Source organism: Ovis canadensis, chromosome 1 (assembly GCF_042477335.2).
Source record: "Ovis canadensis isolate MfBH-ARS-UI-01 breed Bighorn chromosome 1, ARS-UI_OviCan_v2, whole genome shotgun sequence".
Classification (NCBI taxonomy): domain Eukaryota; kingdom Metazoa; phylum Chordata; class Mammalia; order Artiodactyla; family Bovidae; genus Ovis; species Ovis canadensis.
In genome coordinates this window covers 14,557,397-14,577,467 of record NC_091245.1, presented here as the reverse complement: position 1 = coordinate 14,577,467, position 20,071 = coordinate 14,557,397, and the positions used below count along the sequence as shown (strand labels likewise).

Sequence of the window (20,071 nt, the reverse complement as noted above, 5' to 3'; positions counted from 1 at the left end):
TCTGCCGAGCATTCATGAAATTCTAATAGTTTCCTAAGTAATAAGTCATCAAATCTGCATCTTAATTGTAAGATATAAAGTAACAGGTGTCTCAATAGGTTGGCTTACTGCCTTCAGGCAGTAGGCGGGTCACAAAGACAGTAAGTGCTAAAGGCACTGAGATCCGAGAGTGTACTCCAGCAAAAGCCGGACTGTATCAGTCCTCAACTGTGGAGACTTAGAATTCGCTCAGCACAGGGCTGATCTCAGCACAGGGCTGATCTCAGCACTGGGCATTTAGAAGCCAAAGGAATATAATGCAGCAAATAGTAATTCGGGAAGAAAGAGGGGTCTGCTACCACTCAAGAACAAAATGAATAAAATTTTAGTATCAGGATCTGAATATCCACCCGGGGAAAAGAACAGCTAACTTCCTTGCATTGAACAGGATGCACGATGGCTTGGGTACACATTGTGTAAACTGTATAGCTGCCTGAGGGGAAAAGGACAGTTTCAATCCTACCAAAGAGAACAGAGGCGTCCCTGTGTTCCCAGATGCACCTCAGCAGACAGCCTGCCACCCTTTCCTCTCACTGACCTCTTCTCCTCTGCCTTTTCTCACCCGAATAATTAGCAAATCCAGAAACTTCTCTAATCCCACAATTTCTCCCACATTTATACCTAGGGGATGGTGACAGAGTTACTCTATGTTTTTGCTAAAAAAAAAAAAAAAAAAAAACAGATCCAAAAACTACTCTGAGACTGAGAAAGTAAGGAATGGAAGGGCTTGATTCTCTGGGGAAGGACACAGGTCAGCAGAGTTGCCACTTCCCTCAGCCTTGAGCCCAGACATCATCTCATCCCCCCAGCACCGCCTCGCCAGACAAGTCTCACAGAGCAAGAAAGGGCCCAGTCCTAAACTGGTCCCGGGGCAGCCTGGTTTCCTCAGCAGGTCCCCCACACACTCAGGTCTGATGGCCCACAGGCTGTGCTGGCCCTTTAAGGAAAGCAAGTGGGAAGACCTCTGTCATCCACCCCACCCTCAAAAGCCCCACAGCAGATTCCAAGAAGCACTGGGTGCCCGTTACCTGCTCTGCCTCTGGCGCATCTTTTCCAGTATAGAACACCGGCGACTCCAAGAACGTGAGTCAAAATAAAGATGGTTGGTGGCAAATAAGATGCATCTAAGAGAGGCATTTCCAGGCCCGTCCTTTCTCCTCCCCTGAGTTAGCCACAAGCCCACAGCGCGGCGCAGCCTCTAAATGCCTTTCTCCTGAGGTTACTGCCGTCCTGTACTATCAGCAGAGGCAGAGGCCCAGGCCCCGCTGCTCAGGGTTGTCAGAAACTTCCTGGCGGCTTCTCCCCCATCTCGCCTGTTTTTCAGCACGCAGTAGCAGACAGGACTAAAACTCTACAGTGTGTCTCAGACAAAGCCCAGGAAACAACTGGCCAGAGGGGGGAGGGGAGAGGGAAGGAGGAACAAGGAGAGCAAAAAGGGGCGGCTAAGCTGGTGCTGAGCTGACTCAAACTCTATCTTTGGCATCCTCTGTTCAGCTTAAACAAACAAGCCTCAGACCCTTCTACAAGATGGGAGGCTGTCAGAGGACGTCACACTCTCAACTTTCCATTCCCAGCCTGGCTGGGATGGAGCCAGAAGAAAAAAGTCACAGCAGCACCAGGGAACCACTAGCAGGGAGGAGGCAAAGTACAGAAGGATGTTTAAGTGTCCACAAGTTCCCTGGACAGTGGGTGGGCAATCCTTCCACACCCACAATCCGGGAGGGAGAGGCAAGGGATCCGAACATCACTACGGAGAGGATGACGTGCAGGACAAGCTCCATGAAACAGACCTCGCATCAGGCATACTGACGATCAGCGAGGAGAACAAAACTGCTCCACAAGTGTGTTTTCCAAAATTGAAAAACCTACCTGATTTCCATTAGCTGCCCAAGGGGACAGCAGGACACTCAATGACAGCAGAGAACAGTGCCTTTCAGGACACTAAGACCTGCTTGCAAATGAAAACCCGAAACGGACACTGTAGCAGCAACTGAAAACATTTTAATATTTACACACCTCTAGAATCACTAAAACCAAGTCCTGGCAAGACGTAAAGCAACCAGAACTCTCATATATTGCTGGTGGGGATGAAATTGGCCACTCTGGAAATTACTCTAGAAAACAGTCATACACATACTAGAATGACCAGACAATATAAGTCCTAGGTACTGACTCAAGGAAGATGAAAGCATGTGTCCACACAAAAACCTTCACCTTCATTCAAAATAACTAAAACCTGAAAACAACCTGAATGTCCATCAACTGGTGAACGAATAATTTGTGGTGCATCCATACAAGGGACTACAACACAGCAATACAAAAGGGACATCCCTCTGATACACACAACAGCACAGATGAGCCTCCGGAGCATCAGGCTACAGGAAAGAAGCCAACTGTGAAAGCAAAACTCTAACAGAAACCAGATGAGTGGTTGCCAGGGGCATGGGGTGAGGGAAGGGAACAGAATACAAAGGAGGAACGGGAGAAATTTTTACAAGGTGATGGAAATGTTCTATATGCTGATGGTGATGATGGTTCCACTACTATATACATTTGTCAAAACCGACAACATTGCAGACCTAAATGGATGGATTTTATCATATATAAATTATATTTTTAATTAATTTTTTATGTTGGCTGTGCTGGGTCTTCACTGAGGTGCTTGGGCTTTCTCTAGGTGCAGTTCATGGGCTTCTGTTGTCATGGAGCATGGGCTCTAGAAAGCGTAGGGCTCAACAGTTGTGGCACGCAGGCTTCGTTGCCCCATGGCATGTGGGATCTTAGTTCCCTGATCAGAGATCGAACCCGTGTCCCCAGCATTGGAAGGTGGATTCTTCACCACTGGCTCACCAGGGAAGTCCCTAAATTATATTTCAATAAACCTAAGAAACACATTCGAAGGCTAGAAAGAAGTCTGCACAATCCAAGCTGCACATGCAAAGTTCTTGCAGTGCCCCCTCTTTATCTACTTTCCTATGGAGAGATACTTTATAAAATGAAGTGTGGACACACAAAAACACAGACGACCCAACAGCCAAGAGCACACCTAACATCCAGGATCCTTCACTCAGAGAAGGGTTACAGCCTCTTTTTTCTATCAAACTGGCTCTTTATTTCTACAGTGCCTTTTAAACTACAGTATACAAACACTGTGTTACCACCAAAAAGTTTTAAAAATGCAAACTGCTTTAATATCTGTAAAGTTATCCCTTCTTTTTTTAATAAAAGGGAAGGGTTTTATATTTGAACAATCTACTAACCAGAAAGGTTAATAAAGGGCCTTTAATAGGGGAACTAATACAATATGAATGCCTTAATCTGATGTCAAGATCATCTACAATTTTATGCTAACCTACATTTCATTCATCAAATATTTATTATGTGCCATGCCCTGTTCTAGATACTGGTAACACAGTAGTGAATAAAGCAAAGACCTTGCCCTCATGGGACTCATATGCTAGTAGGAAGACAGAGGGAGACAGAAAATAAAGTAAATATATACTAAGGAGATGAAGAGAAGGGAGAACCAGAGGGGAGATGTATACAGTTTTCTGTACAGAATGGTCAGGGAAGGCTTCTCTAAGAAGATGACACTTGAGCAGACCTACAGATTACAAGCCAACAAGTCATATGGCTATCTAGAGCAAGGACGAGCCCAACAATGAAAAGAGCAAGTGCAAAGTCCCTGAGGCAGAAGTGGGCTTGATGTGTTCTGGGGACGTCAAAGAAACTTGAATGACGGAAGGTGAAAGCGAACAGGAATGTCAGGAGACGAGGCCAGAGAGGGGGCTTGGATCACCTGTGTCTGTGTAGGCCATATGTAAAGACTCCAGGTTTTGTCCTAAGTGAAATGGAAAACCTTTGGAGGGTTTCCTGTGAGAGAGTGACAGGATTTAACTTGGGGCTTAAAAGGACCACTCCTGCTGCTGCATTGAGAACAGGCTATTGAGTGGCAAAAGCAGAAGCAGGGAAACTAGTTACAACGTGATCACAATGATCCAAGTGAAAACCAGCACCTGGGAAACGATGCCTGAGATTAGGGTGCAGCGATGGAGACGGTAAGATACGATCATATTCTGGACAAATTAAAAAGAGACTCAGGACTTCCCTGGTGTTCCAGTGGCTGACTCGCGCTCCCAATGCAGGATGCATGAGTCCCAGTTTGATCCCTGGTCGAGGAACTAGACCCCACCCACCGCAACGAGGGCTTCACACGCTGCGGATGAGGATCCTCCATGCTGCAACGAAAATTCCTGCATGTTGTCACTTGGGAAAAAAAGATCCTGCATGCCCCAACCGAGACCCGACTGAGCCAAGTAAATAAATAAATATTTTTATAACGAAAAAAAAAAAAAGAGTCATCAGGATCTGCTGATAGACTGGATGTGAGGTGAGCAAGTAAAGAACAGTTGGGAATGACTTCCAGGTTTGGGCCTGAGAAATTAAAAAGACAGAACTGCTATTTCCTAAGATGGGGAAGGCAGCCAGAGAAGCAGACGGTCTGCGGTTCAGTGGTGGTTGTAGTTGCTTGGGAGGGGGGTGTTTTTTGTTTGTTTGTTTTTTACTGAGGGGTTGGGGTAGGAATTCCATTTTGGATATATTAACTTTGAAATGCCTAGTAGACATTTTAGCGGAATTTTGAATATGCAATTGAATGTATGAACCCGGAATTCTGGGAGAGACCCAGGATACTGTTTTACAGTCAAGAAACTACATGAGATCACTTAGGCAGTAACTTGCTCAAGTCATTTTGCCCATGGTCACAAAGTAAGAGGATGAACTGGCATCTGAACTTTTATCTGTTTGATTTCAAATCAATTTATTTTAAGCACACTATCTCCTCTTGCTGAAAAGTTCTGGAAAAATCAGTATGCTAATTTGAAGCTAAACAATTCTAGATATTTATATATTTAGAATACTTCCTCTTTGTAAGACAGAGCCTATAAAGAGCTCTACCCAGCTCTAAAGAGAGAAGCTCAATTTCAACACAAAATGTTACAGAGCTAGTGCTGTCTGTGCCACCACTGTATAACACTTCTTTGCAATCTTTTAAGTATCTTCACCAAATTTTCATTTTCTAATATGAAAGCCATTTCTCTTCCTTACATTGCTACCTAAAGCCTTTGCAAGGCTGTCTTAATTGGAAAATCATGTATCATGCTTGTGCCATTCAAAAACACCTAGGAAATTTGAAGGGAAAAAAATTCAAGGACTCAAATAGCAAGATACATTCTGAATCTACTGTTATCAGAGAAGATAATGGAAAGTATCCAACTTAATTTATTCTTTGTAGATTTTTCTAAGATAACATGCTATACCTTGGATACACCATTTTTCTACATATCACAAGTCAAAAGTTTGTTTCTAGCTTTTGTGTATATGTACATATGCACGTTTGAAGGAAGGAAAAAGGGCAGAGAAATTGCCTTGTGAAAATAACGTTTTCACTCAGAAAAACTAAGATGGATCTGTGTGTTGTCACAGGAAGTGGTTAGAAGCTGGCAAGGGGAGTGGCTAGTTTTCGTTTTAGAGATCATTTATGATACAAAGAATAGGCCATTTAAAGACACATTCAGCACCCTCCAGGATATCCTTTGCTAACAGCCAATGGAAAGGGCCCCCAAACCAGCAAAAAACCTTGTAGAAGCAACACTCTGAACTTCATTAAGACTTGAGACCTGCCTTTCTATCAGATTACTTCACTCACAAGGATTTAGGGTTGGTCACCCACAACCGTTACCCACAGAAATCTTGAAACAGGGCAACAGCCCCAAATCACGTCAGTATCTGTGACTGAGATGAAAGCAAGCCTGTGAGAAAGGAGGCTGTATGTTTTTTTTGAACTGTCATGGAGTATACCTGGTCTCAAAAATAACTGACATCCACCAGCATCAGCACTTTTAGCAGATACAGACTGGAAATATAAGACCCATTTAAAAGAGTGAAATCTAGAAAAATAATGTTTACAGAAAGAGACTTAAAAAAAATCAAATACAATTTAAGATTAAAATTTTGGTGGAGAGACTACCATATGACTAATAGGATTAGAAACCTTGGGTTTCTGGAAATGGGAGGTCCAGGCATCAAATCCTGGCCTTGAATGCCTGTCACCTGTGTTCTCCCATTGAGTCCAGAAGGCAAAGGACGTGGGCTTCATAGAAGCTAATTAGGAGACATCTATAACTCCGATCTCTAAGATTTAGGAATATGGTATTGAGACAATAAACATGCAAAGGTTCAGAATGTCTACAAAGAATTTTCTACATACCCAAGAGTCACTGAACACAATAAAGGCAGGAAAATATCCACATTTCTTGCTCAATAACCTAGATGCCATGATTATTTTAGCAGCATGGTGATTACAGGCCCAATCTGAAACCAGACTGTGCTGTGCTCCGTCATGTCCAACTCTTTGCAACCCCATGGGCTTTAGTCTGCCTACTTGAGTTCAAATCCAGACTCTACTATATATGGTACATTAGCACCTGAGGGCAAGTTACGTAAGTGACTTCAAGGAACCTCAATCTCATCTGTAAAATGATGATAATAATAGAACCTGTCCCGTAGAGCTGTAGTGAAGATTAATGAGTTAAGGCATTGATGGTGTTTAGATTGTGCCAGGCACACAGTATGTGCTCAATAAATACAATACTGTCTGTAATTATCATTATTTGGCGGGACAGCAAAAAAACTATTTAATATATGTGATCACAAGACTTCTGAATAGGTCTTCTCTGGCGGTCCAGCGGTTCAGAATTCACTTGCCAATGCAGGGGACACAGGTTCGATCCCTGGCCTGGGAAGATTCCACAGGTGGTAGGGCAGCTAAGCCCGAGAGCCACAACTACTGAGTCCAAGCTTTAGAGCCCACATTCCACAACCAGAGAAGCCTGCAGGCTGCAGCTAGAGAGTAGCCCCTGCTGGCTGCAGCCAGAGAAAACCCAAGCACAGTAACCAAGACCCAGCGTAGCCCCAATAATAAATTACTTAATTAAAAAAAAAAAAAACAAGAAGCAGAAGAAACACCAGGCAGTTCCCTGGTGTCCTACTGGTTAGGATTCCAAGTTTCCATTGCCTTGACCCAGGTTCAATTTCTGGTCAGGGAATTGAGATTTTGCAAGCTGCAAGGTGCAGCCAAAAGAAAAAAAAAGACATCTGAATACTGCTCAGACTATACAAAACCTTGGTAAACTGATCACTTACCTAACCTATCACCAAAACTACCAAATCTAATTTTCCTAATCCCAGTCTCCAACCTGCTGACCCTGTTCTCATCCACTGTGAGATTAATCTCCCTGAAGCATGCATAATGCCTGGTTTGTTTTAAATGCTCAATAAATACTCATCTGTCATTTAATTCTATAACTTGCATTTCTCACAGTGAGCAAGTTAAAAACTCTGGCTTTACAATGTTTCCTTCACTTACCCTGGCATGTATTTCCTTCCCATTTCCAGAAGTCAAAGTCCCACTCCTGTGGATCAGCTGAAGCCAGTCTTTTCACAGAATTCTCCGCGGTGACTCCCTCCATCCCCATTAGAAGTAAACAATTTCTGTGCACTTACAATGTGTAGGCTTCTCTCTTATGACATCCAGCACTTTCTACTTTATAATATGGCTGCGTATATATTTTCGCTCCACTAAAGGTTTTGAAGCTAAAGTCGCTCTCCTATATAAAATCTCATCACTAAAGAACTACTCAGGAAATGAGTGAATTGTGAATGAATGCATGGACGGATGAAAAGGGCAAGAGGATCTAAAGAGCACTGTGAGGGCCACGAATAAAGGGGGAACATGCTGGAAAAAGCAAGACTGGACCCGACCAGTCATCAAGATTCCCAAAATACAACGTCTATTTTCACCACAAAAACACGCCAGAGAGAAAGTGCCCAGAAAACTATTCATCTTACGGCAGGGATAACTCAGCATGCTCCTCTCAACAGGCCCAGCAGATAACATACACTAGCAAAGGAGCCGAGACACTTTTAACAGTGAACTTCCAAATCTACCTGAGAGATTATGAGGAAAAAGTTAATTTATTGATTCAGAAATTCCACTTCTACAAGTCTCTCAAGATATGAATTCTATCCAGCAGCCAAACTCTCCTCAAGCCCCATTCTCTTCTCTCTTTCCAGAACTCTAACACAATCTTTAGCCAAACCTAGACCCAAAATCTGACTTCATGGTTTCTAGCTGTATCTTTGGACCAACTACTCAATCTCTTTCATTCTCAATTTCCCTGTCTGTAAAATGGGGATAATAAAATTACCTCTTCACAGTGTTCCAGTGAGGATTAGGTAAGAAAAATGCATGGACTATTCAGCACTCAGTAAGCACTATGTATGTTAGTGCCAAATAGTCCATGCATTTTTCTCACCCTCATTAATGTGAACTATTGTTATCATTGTTCCTGCACTAGAACATTTGTTCATGTGCTCATGACTCAGATATGTCCAACTCTTTGCGACCCCATGGGCTGTGGCCCACCAGGCTCCTCTGTCCATGGAATTTTCCTGGCAGGAATATTGGAGTGGGTTGCCATTTCCTCCTCCAGGGCATCTTCCTGACCCAGAGACCAAACCCACACCTCTTGCATCTCCAGCACTGGCAGGCAAATTCTTTACCACAGAGCCACATGGGACCTAGCAAAGCATCAAATCATCTTCACTGGCCAATGCAAGGAGGTAAGCCAAGGTATTTAACAGCTCTAAACCACCAACTCAATGAATAAAACAAAATGGGCTTCAATGGCCCTGCTTCCAAAAGGAATATGTAAGTGTAAGAGTATTAGTCAACCTTAATATCCATATCACCATTTTAAATAATCCTTCTCTTTGGGGTTCTGTTTTCCCCAGCAAAGTAAAAATAATAAGATCTAGCTATTAAACTTTCTCCAGGATACTCTGAGAGTCAGTATCTCAAATAAATGGAAAAATGTGACTTAAGCATAAGAAGCCCTGTCTACAGGGGCTGTTTCTGAATTTTGCCAAGGTTGTTATTTTTGTCCAGAAATATCTGTGATTCCAAGTAAATGCACATTTAAAGAGAGTTAGCATCTTACTTGTATCCCACCTAAATGCAATTTTAAAAATACTTTTCCAAATAAAAACAAAACAATGGTCTCAATGGGAAATGTCTTTTAGTGTGGTCTGGCTATGAACGTGTGATCGACTTGTTTTCCTGAGATATCAGAAAATCAAGAATGCAGAAGTAGAATAGACAAGCAACTGACTGAGGGCTCGGGAGCTCAACTAAGATATAACCGGGCAGGCATGAAAATGCCAGTAGGCAGCAGCATTCAAGGCTCAGAAGAGTCTAGGCCAAGATAAAAGGCAGGTCAGAGAGACCAACTTAAACTACTTATCCATGGAAACCAAACTTTGCACACAAACAAAGAGCTAATTTTAGATCTCTGCGAGATAGTTGACCACATCCCGGCGGTAGCTCTAAGTGAAAAAGAGGTAGTACTTGCCCCCTGAAGATAAAGACAGACTTGCTAGCTTCTTTCCACTTATGAATCCCTGGAGCCTGCTCTGAACTCTAATTCAACACAAGAATCATTTTAGTCTTTCTCAGGAGAATCTACCATCAGGCTCTGCTTACCTTCTAATAACCTTCTGCTCTCATGACCCTTTACCAGGGTCCAAGGACCAAAGTCAAATGAGACATGGCTAACAGGATCTCCTCTGATAGTATCGCTTCATAACGATGTGACCTGGGGAAGCCACGAATGTTCCTGAACTTGGGTCCCTAATACTTATAATATGTATATAAATACTTGTTTCTCACCATTGGTCACAAGATTAAATAAGGAATATATGTAAAGTACATGGGTACATATCAGATGATTTAATGGACAATTTTCTTCCCCTATTTCTTGTCATTGTCTTTAAAAACTGCTCTTCAAATCTTACTCATAAAATCAATTCCATCTCAGGACTTCCATGGAGATCCAGTGGTTAAGACTCCCTGCTTCCAACTCAAGGGGTCTCAGGGGGTGCTGGTTATTATTATTATTTTTTAATCAATTCCATGTCAACCATTGGAATAATCTGCTCTTCAAATAATTAATGTTCCACAAAGTTCACGTCTTTCGTTTCTGCTCTAAAAATAAAAAAAGTACTCTAAACAATCAAGATAAGGAATCTGATTGGTCTATCATGGGATTAGCTGGCTCTCTCCTTTAGAGTTTAATACCCCAGTGACCCCTACTGGACAAAAATAGATACAGATGACTAAATTTTACAACTAAGACAAAGAGACTCTGTGATTGCTTGATTCTAGTGAAATCCTCACACACAGAACTTTATTATACAAGCTCAAGCTTGCCTCAAAACCCATATAACCCTTCTATGTTATACACACACAACATAGAGGACAACAACGCTAAGTGCAGTCAGCTGGTTCCTTTCACGGGAGACACCATCACCACAGTTTGGCTGGCTTACTGACTACCAAAACTGGATGCCCAGTATTCACAGCTTTCTGATGAGTCCTTATAGAGAAAAGAGCAAGCAGAGAAGGAACAGTCACTGGCACACAACCCCTACCCCACATTACCCTGCAATTTTTCCATTCCCTGAGCTGACTCACTCTCAGCTCAGCCCAGACTCCCTGTCCACAGCCAGGGCCACTCTGTGCGGCTGGTGAGTAATGCATCCTCCCAGCTGCCTCTGACTTAACGAGTAATAAAAGGAAATGTGGGTAACAGTTTTAATGGAAGAGAACACACACCCCATCCAGGAAACAAGCATAGTTCCTCTCAACTCCCTGCAGAGTCTCAGAGCTACAGTGAATTCTCTCCAATGACAGCCAGATGGCAATGAAGAAGCAGGCAAAGGCAGAAACACCAACGAGCACATCTAAAATCTGGGGGCCACAGTCTCTATTCTGGATGAAACCGAGAGTAATGGACATGGAGCAGAGCCCAGCCCAGCCTCCTGGTCAGCTCTGGTTCGTTCCACCATAAGACTGCTTCTCTAGCAACAGCGCTGCCCAATGGAGACTGCAAGCCAGCCCCAGCATCAGACCATCTGCTATCCTGCAGCCTTATATTATGAGGCAAAGCACTGATGAAAACCAAATCTGAGGAAGAGGGAGCCTCTTAAGTAAGTACCTGCCCATCCACCCTCAGGTGCCCAAAGTGGGGACTGAGGAAACAAATGGCTTCTGGCTGTTTCGATTAGTGACTGGCATTCTTGATATTCAACAAATCCTTAAAAAAAAAAACAATAGTTACTGTTCAGCTTTCTCCCAATAGATACTCTTAGAGCTTCTAGCCCCTCAAAAGTGATCATCAACAGAGCTATCTCAAACATTTTAGAAATGACTGCCAAGAGCTAAATAACTCAGGGAAATTCCGGAGCACCTTTGACACAATTTACCTTAAGGATATTTCAATAATCCTTGACATATATTCAAACAGCAAAACTTTAACCAGGACTCAGCTAGACTGGGTTGCCCCCTACTATATGCACTCTACTACTGAAGAAGAAAAATAATCACCCCACATACATCATAATCACTCATTTTTAAAGAATTTTTCTTGAAATCACAGCGTTTTTCACTTCAGTTGCTAATATCCTTCTCACCAGTAATCCATGGTTTCCTAAGGCCTTGGGAAAAACTATTACACAGCTCAGTTTTTCACAAAATTCAAAATAAATATTCAATATCCCGATTTGTCAAAAACAAAAATCAGAAAGAAATTACCTATGACAAAATTATGTAATTACTAAGACCAAAAGAAATGTATAAAAATTTTCAACAAGAATGAAACAGAAGGCTTTCCTGGTGGCTCAGTGTGAAGAGTCCGCCTGCCAATGCAGGAGACACAGGTTCATTCCCTGGTCCGGGAGGATCCCATGCGCCTCGGAGCAACTAAGCCCGAGTGCCATAACTGCAGAGTAGCCCCTGCTCTCTGAAACCAGAGATAAAGCCCAAGCAGCAACAGCCATAAGAAAGAGATAAAATTTAAAACAAAAAAAAAGAATGAAACAGAAAGTGCCCTCTGATTAACTCTGAATTAACCAGAATATTTAATTAAGCATGTATCCGATTTTATCAGTACATCCAGCAGCTTGAGAGCTAGACAATGAAGCGACAGTTCCATTTCTCTAGCTTATTATGACTCTAGCACCATTTAATCACACTGGATCCATTTATTTATTCATAAATGAGTTGATATTCTAGATCTCTAAATTCTTTCCCAGCTCTAAAATTCTGCGGTTCTGTGAAATATTTAGTTGCCTAGGTTCTATATTAACTATTAGCAACAACAGAAATTTTATAAACCAGTCTGGAATTTAAAATATCAACAGAAATTTGATAAACTAGAGAGTAGAAAGATAAATGGTCACTAATTTAAATTTCAGCTTTCTCTTTCTGCTAAGTGCCTGCAGGGGGCTGGGAACACGGCAACGGGTGCTGCAAGACTCCAGAAAGGATCAGGAATTGGAAGCACTCGGTACCCTGGAAGGCCTGGTGGTGGGGGAGAGATGCAGGGTGAGGTGGGACACTGACTGGCTGAATGTCTTCAGGCTCACCTGAGGTCAGAAGTGAGGTACCTCACCGAAAACAGGAGCATTAAGTGAAATTTGACATAATGAACAACACAACCCTCCCCGGTGCCCTATTGCCCTGCTTGGCAACCCCAGAGCTCTGGCTGCCAGGCTAAAGAGGCCCTAGATAAGGAGACTGGCCAGGGGAAATGGACTTTCCCTACCCGGTCAATCATTACTGCACACCAGGCAACAAGCCCCACCAATCAGCTTTTTAGGGGCTAACTCTTAATTATGAAGACCACCAAGGAACTTCAGACACAAGAGAGTCTCCAACATGGAAGACAGAGACCATATGAGCAAACAGAAGGAGCTTGAAACAAGCACAGACGACACTGGAAGCAGAGGAAGACACTGAAGGGAGGTGGTAATTACTACTTTCAGAGCCTTAAAAGGCAATATCGCCAAAAACAAGAACAAGCATATAAAAATGCAATACGCAGAGAATAGGGGGAAATGCTTAGAAATACAAATTATGAGAGCAAAAATAAATACTTCCAGGAAGAGCTGGAAGGTGGAGTTGAAGATCTTCACCATAAATCGCAACAAAAATAGAGACAGAAAATACAGAGTGAGGGGGAGAGGACAGAAAATCAACAGTGGAGTCCAGTATCCAACTAACTGAAGTACCAGAAGGAGAAAATGGAAGAGAGGAAATTATTAAAGAACTAATAAATGAAAGAGGTGTTTTCAAATAAAGAAGACCCACAGAGAACCTAACTCAGTAAGTAAAAATGATCCTCATCAGTGCACATCTTCATCATATTTCAGAATATCAGAGATAAAAATAAAATCCTAAGAGCTATCAAAAAGAAAACAGATCACAAACAAAGGTCAGGAACCAGAGTGCCACTGGACTTCTCAAGAGCAACACTGAAAGCCAGTCATTTGTAACCTAGCACTCTACACCCTCCATTAAATGAAAAGGAGAATAAAGACGTTTTCAAATAAGCAAATCTCAAAGATATGAATCTCTCAAGGGTCCTTTCTCAGGAAGCTACTCTACGATATATTCCAATGAAGAGACGCAGTAAACCAAGAAAGATGAGCGCAGGAGATCCAGGAAACATGGTAGCCCATATAGAAGAGAGGCAAAGGAACTCCCCAGTCTGATGACAAAGGGGAGACTCAGGGCTGAGCTTTACAAAAAGCTGAAGCAGGAAAACAGAAAACTCTTCGTGGGGGCGAGGAGGGGGGGGTGTCTCCAAAGGAAATAATGAACCAAAAGATTATGTGATATGTTCCAACACACAGAGTTGCCTTACACTCCCATAGGAGAGCATGGAGATAGGTACATAGAATGGTAAACAAATGATAACATAGGACAATTGCTAATCCCAGGAAAAAATTTTAAAAATTGGTCAAGAAAGTAAATATAATTGTAGAATACTATGTGCCACAGCTTTAAGCAACTTTATATGATCATAACCATCTAAACACTGAGCACCTAGCAATGGTAATAATACATGACAACAGAAACCAGGGAAAGAGCAGGGATGAAAAAACTAAACCCAAACTTCCTAGAGTAGAACATCAACAGATAATGTCTAAAACTGAAAATTCAAAAGTCACTAGTACAAGAGTATATTTAATAAGTGTAGTGGAAGATGGAGAAGGCGATGGCACCCCACTCCAGTACTCTTGCCTGGAAAATCCCATGGATGGAGGAGCCTGATAGGCTGCAGTCCATGGGGTCTCGAAGAGTCGGACTCGACTGAGCGACTTCCCTTTCACTTTTCACTTTCCTGCATTGGAGAAGGAAACGGCAACCCACTCCAGTGTTCTTGCCTGGAAAATCACAGGGACCGCGGAGCCTGGTGGGCTGCCAGCCGTGGGGTCGCACAGAGTCGGACACGACTGAAGTGACTTAGCAGCAGCAGCAGCAGCGGAAAATACTAAAAGAAACAGCTAAATGACTTGGAAGTAGTTCTCACAGGTACGAAGGGATAGAACAGGAAATGACTTTTGTTAGAAACTTCATAGTACTAGTAATGTTTGACCTTTTAAAATAAGAACAAATATAATTTTGATAAAAACAATTTCATAGAAAGTTAAGCTGGATTACAAGAGGTCTTAAGTGACAAGATAAGTTTGGATTTTATTCTATAGTTGATAATGAACCCTTAAAGGAGTCCTTTTCCACCCCCACGAAAAAAATCAGAGATGTTTGGAACCCCAGCTCCCATGTGGATTCCTTTAACATTCTGGTTAACTGACATGTTAGAATAGTTCTTGCTTACCACTGCTCAACCTCATGATTAAAGGCCTTGAGCTCATAACCAAAGGAAGAGAGGACCTGAATACATTAAGGGATGGATACACAAAGAACACCTTCAGGACAAGACTGCTGCTTCTGCTCAGTGAGTCAGGTGGTGATTTCTGAAACACCGTCATCACAAATTAACCTCAGGAAGCTCCCAAATCAAATCCATTCTAGAGGATACTTTCCCTGGCATTTCAAGTAAAAAATCTACTCTACTGACCTATTATTTTATGGAAAGGTAACAGAGAGAAGCACAACTAGCCGGGAGGAGTAACAGTGCTAACTGAGGCCCAAGCAAGCCCAGCACCCTTCTCTAAGAAAAGCTGTCTGATTCATGTCCTCCATGCCCTCCTCCAAACATCAGTTTCAGTCCCACAGTGTGCCTGGTAGTGCTGTCCAACGATTAAAGACAGCACCAAGTAATAAATGAAGCTCTCTTTCCCTCTCTTTCCAATTTCAGGCATTTTTGTTTGTTTGAGGGTTTGTTTTCACTTTTCTTCCTACTTATGATGTATCCTGGGCTTCCCTGATGGCTCAGCTATAAAGAATCCACCTGCTTTGTAGGAGACATAGGAGACATGGCTTCGATCCCTGGGTCGCGAAGATCCCCTGCAGGAATAAACAGTAACCCACTCCAGTATTCTTGCCTGAAAAATCTCAGACAGAGGAGCCTGGTGGGCTACAGTCCAGAGTCACAAAGAGCTGGACACAACTTAGCACACAGAGCAGGCAGCAAGCACATATGGTGTATCTTAGAGAGAGGCGCTCCTATTTCTTGGCAGCGTCCCACGCCACCTAAAAGCCCCTATCTCCACTTGCAGAGGAATGATGCATAAAACACAAAAGCAACAATTGATATTGCTAAGATATCTCTCCTCAAATATTCCTTGAGTTGTTGTTTAGTTGCTAAGTCGGGTCCAACTCTTGCAACTCCATGGACTGTAAATCGCCAGGCTCCTCTTTCCCTGGGATTTTTTCCAGGCAGGACTGGTGGAGTGAGTTGCCATTTCCTTCTCCAGGGGTCTTCCCGACCCAGGGATCAAACCCACATCTCCTGCATTGATAGGCAGATTCTTTACCACTGAGCCACTGGGGAATCCCATTCCTTGAGTACTAGCACTAAATATCCTTTCTTTTATCCTTTTGTAAACTACTGATTTAGCATCCAACCTCACAAGCACATAGACTCCGGTAGCTGCGAAAACACAGTGATGACCAGGAGCACGCCTTACAGTCTTAATATCAATAGGAGCCTAAACATCTAACCAACTGGAGTGCTTTACAAAATGAAAAGATTAGAAGACTTATCTATCCTTCCTCCTGACTGTAAGTTCCCCCCACTTATCAGCTTCATCCATACACACCAAGGAGGGAACTCAACTCAAAGAAAAGAAAAGAAAAAAAAAAAAACCACTAAGATTAGAACAAAGATCCAGCTCTTGCCAAAACAGTGGACGGAACCAGAGCATTTTCAGCAACAAGGTAAAGTCCCTAAGATCTGAGGGGCTTCCCAGGTGGCACTAGTGGTAAAGAACCTGCCTGCCAATGCAGGAGACATAAGAGATGTGGTTTGATCCCTGGGTTGGGAAGATCCCTTGAGTCTAGCAAACCACTCTGGTACTCTTGCCTGAAAAAAGTCCCAGGGACAGAGGAGCCTGGCGTGCTGAAGTCCATAGGGTCACAAAGAGTCGGACATGACTGCAGTGACTTAGTACGCACACGCCCTGAGATCTGAGCTTCTGCTATCTAGGCAAGTTCCTGTATCTAATATATCAGGGGAAATGACACCCCTCAAGCCACTATGAGCATGTGATTTTCAGTTCTCAGACACAGACCCTGCGAGTCATGGAGCTGATGCACACCACACTACATGTGAAATATGTCCATGACTGGGATGGGATGAAGTGTCTCACCCAGATACAAAACCAGTACACCCAAGACAGGCACGGACTTGACCACATGCTCTGAAGGCTCTGCCCACACCAGGGCTCTTGAGAAAGGAACTGAAAAACAGGTGACGATTCTTGTGATCTGTGCCAGTCAATCATTCTGCCTACCCTGGCAACCGTACAATCCAACACCACCCTCCAGCACCTCAATCAAGGTTCCTGTCTCCACCTGCTCCTCTGACATCATCCTGTCATTATATTTTCTTTGAAATTCCTCTGATGAAAAATGAGTCATCTCTTCCTGCCAACACAGGCCTAAGCGTCTTTCAGGCGAGTCCTTCTCCTTTGTCCACCTTCTGGACACAGGGCGCCACCCAGAGGCTCCTCCAGCTACTCCCGACCTCCCAGGAAAGAAAGCCTCAGAGCAAGAACAACAGCCTGGATGAAAAAGGTAAGAAATGAAAAGAAGGGAGGTTCTTAGAAGAGCTGGGAATGGGATCTGGGATCCAAAACATAATCTATTCCAGTGGGACACAGAGTTGAGAGGATAAACAAAAAAGAGGGTAGGGCACAGACAGTCACATTTAAAATTTGGAAAGGTCTCAACCTCAGAACATTCACCTTAAAAGGTTTGGTTCCTGATACAAAGTGCCATCAGCTCTTCTCCTTCAAGAAGTTAACTGCAAACCTAAATTTCTCACCCAAGGTAAGAAAGGCAATGCCAAAGAATGCTCAAACTACCATACAATTGCACTCATCTCACACGCTAGTAAAGTAACGCTCAAAATTCTCCAAGCCAGACTTCAGCAATACGTGAACCGTGAACTCCCTGATGTTCAAGGTGGTTTTAGAAAAGGCAGAGGAACCAGAGATCAAATTGCCAACATCTGCTGGATCATCGAAAAAGCAAGAGAGTTCCAGAAAAACATCTATTTCTGCTTTATTGACTATGCCAAAGCCTTTGACTATGTGGATCACAATAAACTGTGGAAAATTCTGAAAGAGATGTGAATACCAGACTACCTGACCTGCCTCTTGAGAAACCTATATGCAGGTCAGGAAGCAACAGTTAGAACTGGACATGGAACAACAGACTGGTTCCAAATAGGAAAAGGTGTACGTCAAGGCTGTATATTGTCACCCTGCTTATTTAACTTCTATGCAGAGTACATCATGAGAAATGCTGGACTGGAAGAAACACAAGCTGGAATCAAGGTTGCCGGGAGAAATATCAATAGCCTCAGATATGCAGATGACACCACCCTTATGGCAGAAAGTGAAGAGGAACTAAAATGCCTCTTGATGAAAGTGAAAGAGGAGAGTGAAAAGGTTGGCTTAAAGCTCAACATTCAGAAAACGAAGATCATGGCATCTGGTCCCATCACTTCATGGGAAATAGATGGGGAAACAGTGGAAACAGTCAGACTTTATTTTGGGGGGCTCCAAAATCACTGTAGATGGTGACTGCAGCCATGAAATTAAAAGACGCTTACTCCTTGGAAGAAAAGTTATGACCAACCTAGATAGCATATTCAAAAGCAGAGATGTTACTTTGCCAACAAAGGTCCGTCTAGTCAAGGCTATGGTTTTTCCTGTGGTCATGTATGGATGTGAGAGTTGGACTGTGAAGAAAGCTGAGCACCAAAGAACTGATGCTTTTGAACTGTGGTGTTGGAGAAGACTCCTGAGAGTCCCTTGGACTGCAAGGAGATCCAACCAGTCCATTCTAAAGGAGATCAGCCCTGGGTGTTCTTTGGAAGGAATGATGCTAAAGCTGAAACTCCAGTACTTAGGCTACCTCATGCGAAGAGTTGACTCATTGGAAAAGACTCTGATGCTGGGAGGGATTAGGGGTAGGAGGAGAAGGGGACGATAGAGGATGAGATGGCTGGATGGCATCACCAAATCGATGGACGTGAATTTGAGTGAACTCTGGGAGTTGGTGATGGACAGGGAGGCCTGGCATGCTGCAATTCATGGGGTCGCAAAGAGTCAGACACGACTGAGCAACTGAAATGAACTGAAGGTAAGAAAGATGAGAAAGGCTTTGAGGCAACAGTCACCTGCCCAGTGCTCAAGAGTGATGCTCTAACTTCGAGATTCATGATGGCAGGAACAGGGGCCAAGTTCAAACTGACAAAATAGTATTCAGACATACAAATCACCTGAAATGTTTTGGATAACAGCTTATTGAATTTTATACACATACCGTACACATACTTTTTAAAGTATATAATTTAATGCAAGTATATTCACAGAGCTGTGCAACCATCACCACCATGTAATTTTAGGACATTTCATTACCCCCCGAAAGAAACTCTACACCCATCAGTAGTCACTTCCCATCCCACCCTTCCCTAACCCTGCAACCACTAATCTACTACTGTCTCTAGGAATCTGCCTATTCTGTATAACGAAATCATACAACATGTGGTGTTTTGTGGCAGGCTTCTTTCACCTAGAATATTTTCAAGCTGGCTCCTTTCTCTCCGCATATTAATATTTTCAAGTGTGATTCATGTTAGCACTGATTATTATTTCATTCCTTTTTATTGATGAATAATATTCCATTGTATGAATATACTGCTTTTGCTTATCCATTCATCAGTTGGTAGGTATTTGAGTTGTTTCCATTTTTTAGCTATTAAGAATAATGCTGCTATAAGCATTTTTAAACACGTCTTGCTAGATACACACTTTCATTTCTCTTGGATTTATACTTAGTGGAAAGCTGGACCATTTGGTAACTAACTTCTTGAGGAACCACCAAATTGTTTTCCAAAGCAGCTGCACCATTTTATGTTCCCACCCAGCAATGTATGAGGGTTCCAATTTCTCCACATCTTGCTTTCTTTTCTGATTACAGTAACCATTCCAGCGGGTATGGAATGGTATCTCACTGCAGCTTTGATTTGCATTTCCCTAATGATGATGAGTATCTTTTTATGTGATTATTGGACATTTATGTTTCTTCTTTGGAGAAACATCTATTCAAATCTTTTGCCCATTTGTGATTTAATTGTCCTTTTACTGTTAATTAAGAGGACTTTATATATTTTAGATACAAGTCCCTTAATACAGCAGTCCCTAACCTTTCTGGCACCAGGGACCATTATCATGGAAGATAATTTTTCTTACAGATTGAGCGGGATTGTGTGGGGATGATTCATGTGCATTACATTTATTGTGCACTTAATTCCTATTATTATTACATCAGCTACATCTCACATCATCAGGCGTTAGATCCCAGAGGTTGGAAACCCCTGCCTTGTTAGATGTATGGTTCACAAATATCTTTTCCCATTCTATGGGGCACCTTTTT

At 42.7% G+C, this 20,071-nt stretch overlaps 1 protein-coding gene across 5 annotated transcripts in view; it reads right to left on the bottom strand.

Annotated features, from left to right (window-relative positions):
- MACF1 (microtubule actin crosslinking factor 1) overlaps window positions 1–20,071 on the bottom strand; it is a 343,697-nt gene that overhangs the window by 235,660 nt on the left and 87,966 nt on the right. Inside the window, exon 1 of one of the 5 annotated variants that reach the window (XM_069586936.1) lies at window positions 1,068–1,579. The exons of the other annotated variants lie outside the window; for them this stretch is intronic. Within the exon in view, the coding sequence (XP_069443037.1) occupies window positions 1,068–1,176 (109 nt within the window). The 5' untranslated portion in view covers window positions 1,177–1,579. Of the gene's footprint in view, window positions 1–1,067; window positions 1,580–20,071 lie in introns of those variants that run through there. 5 annotated transcript variants of the gene reach the window in all.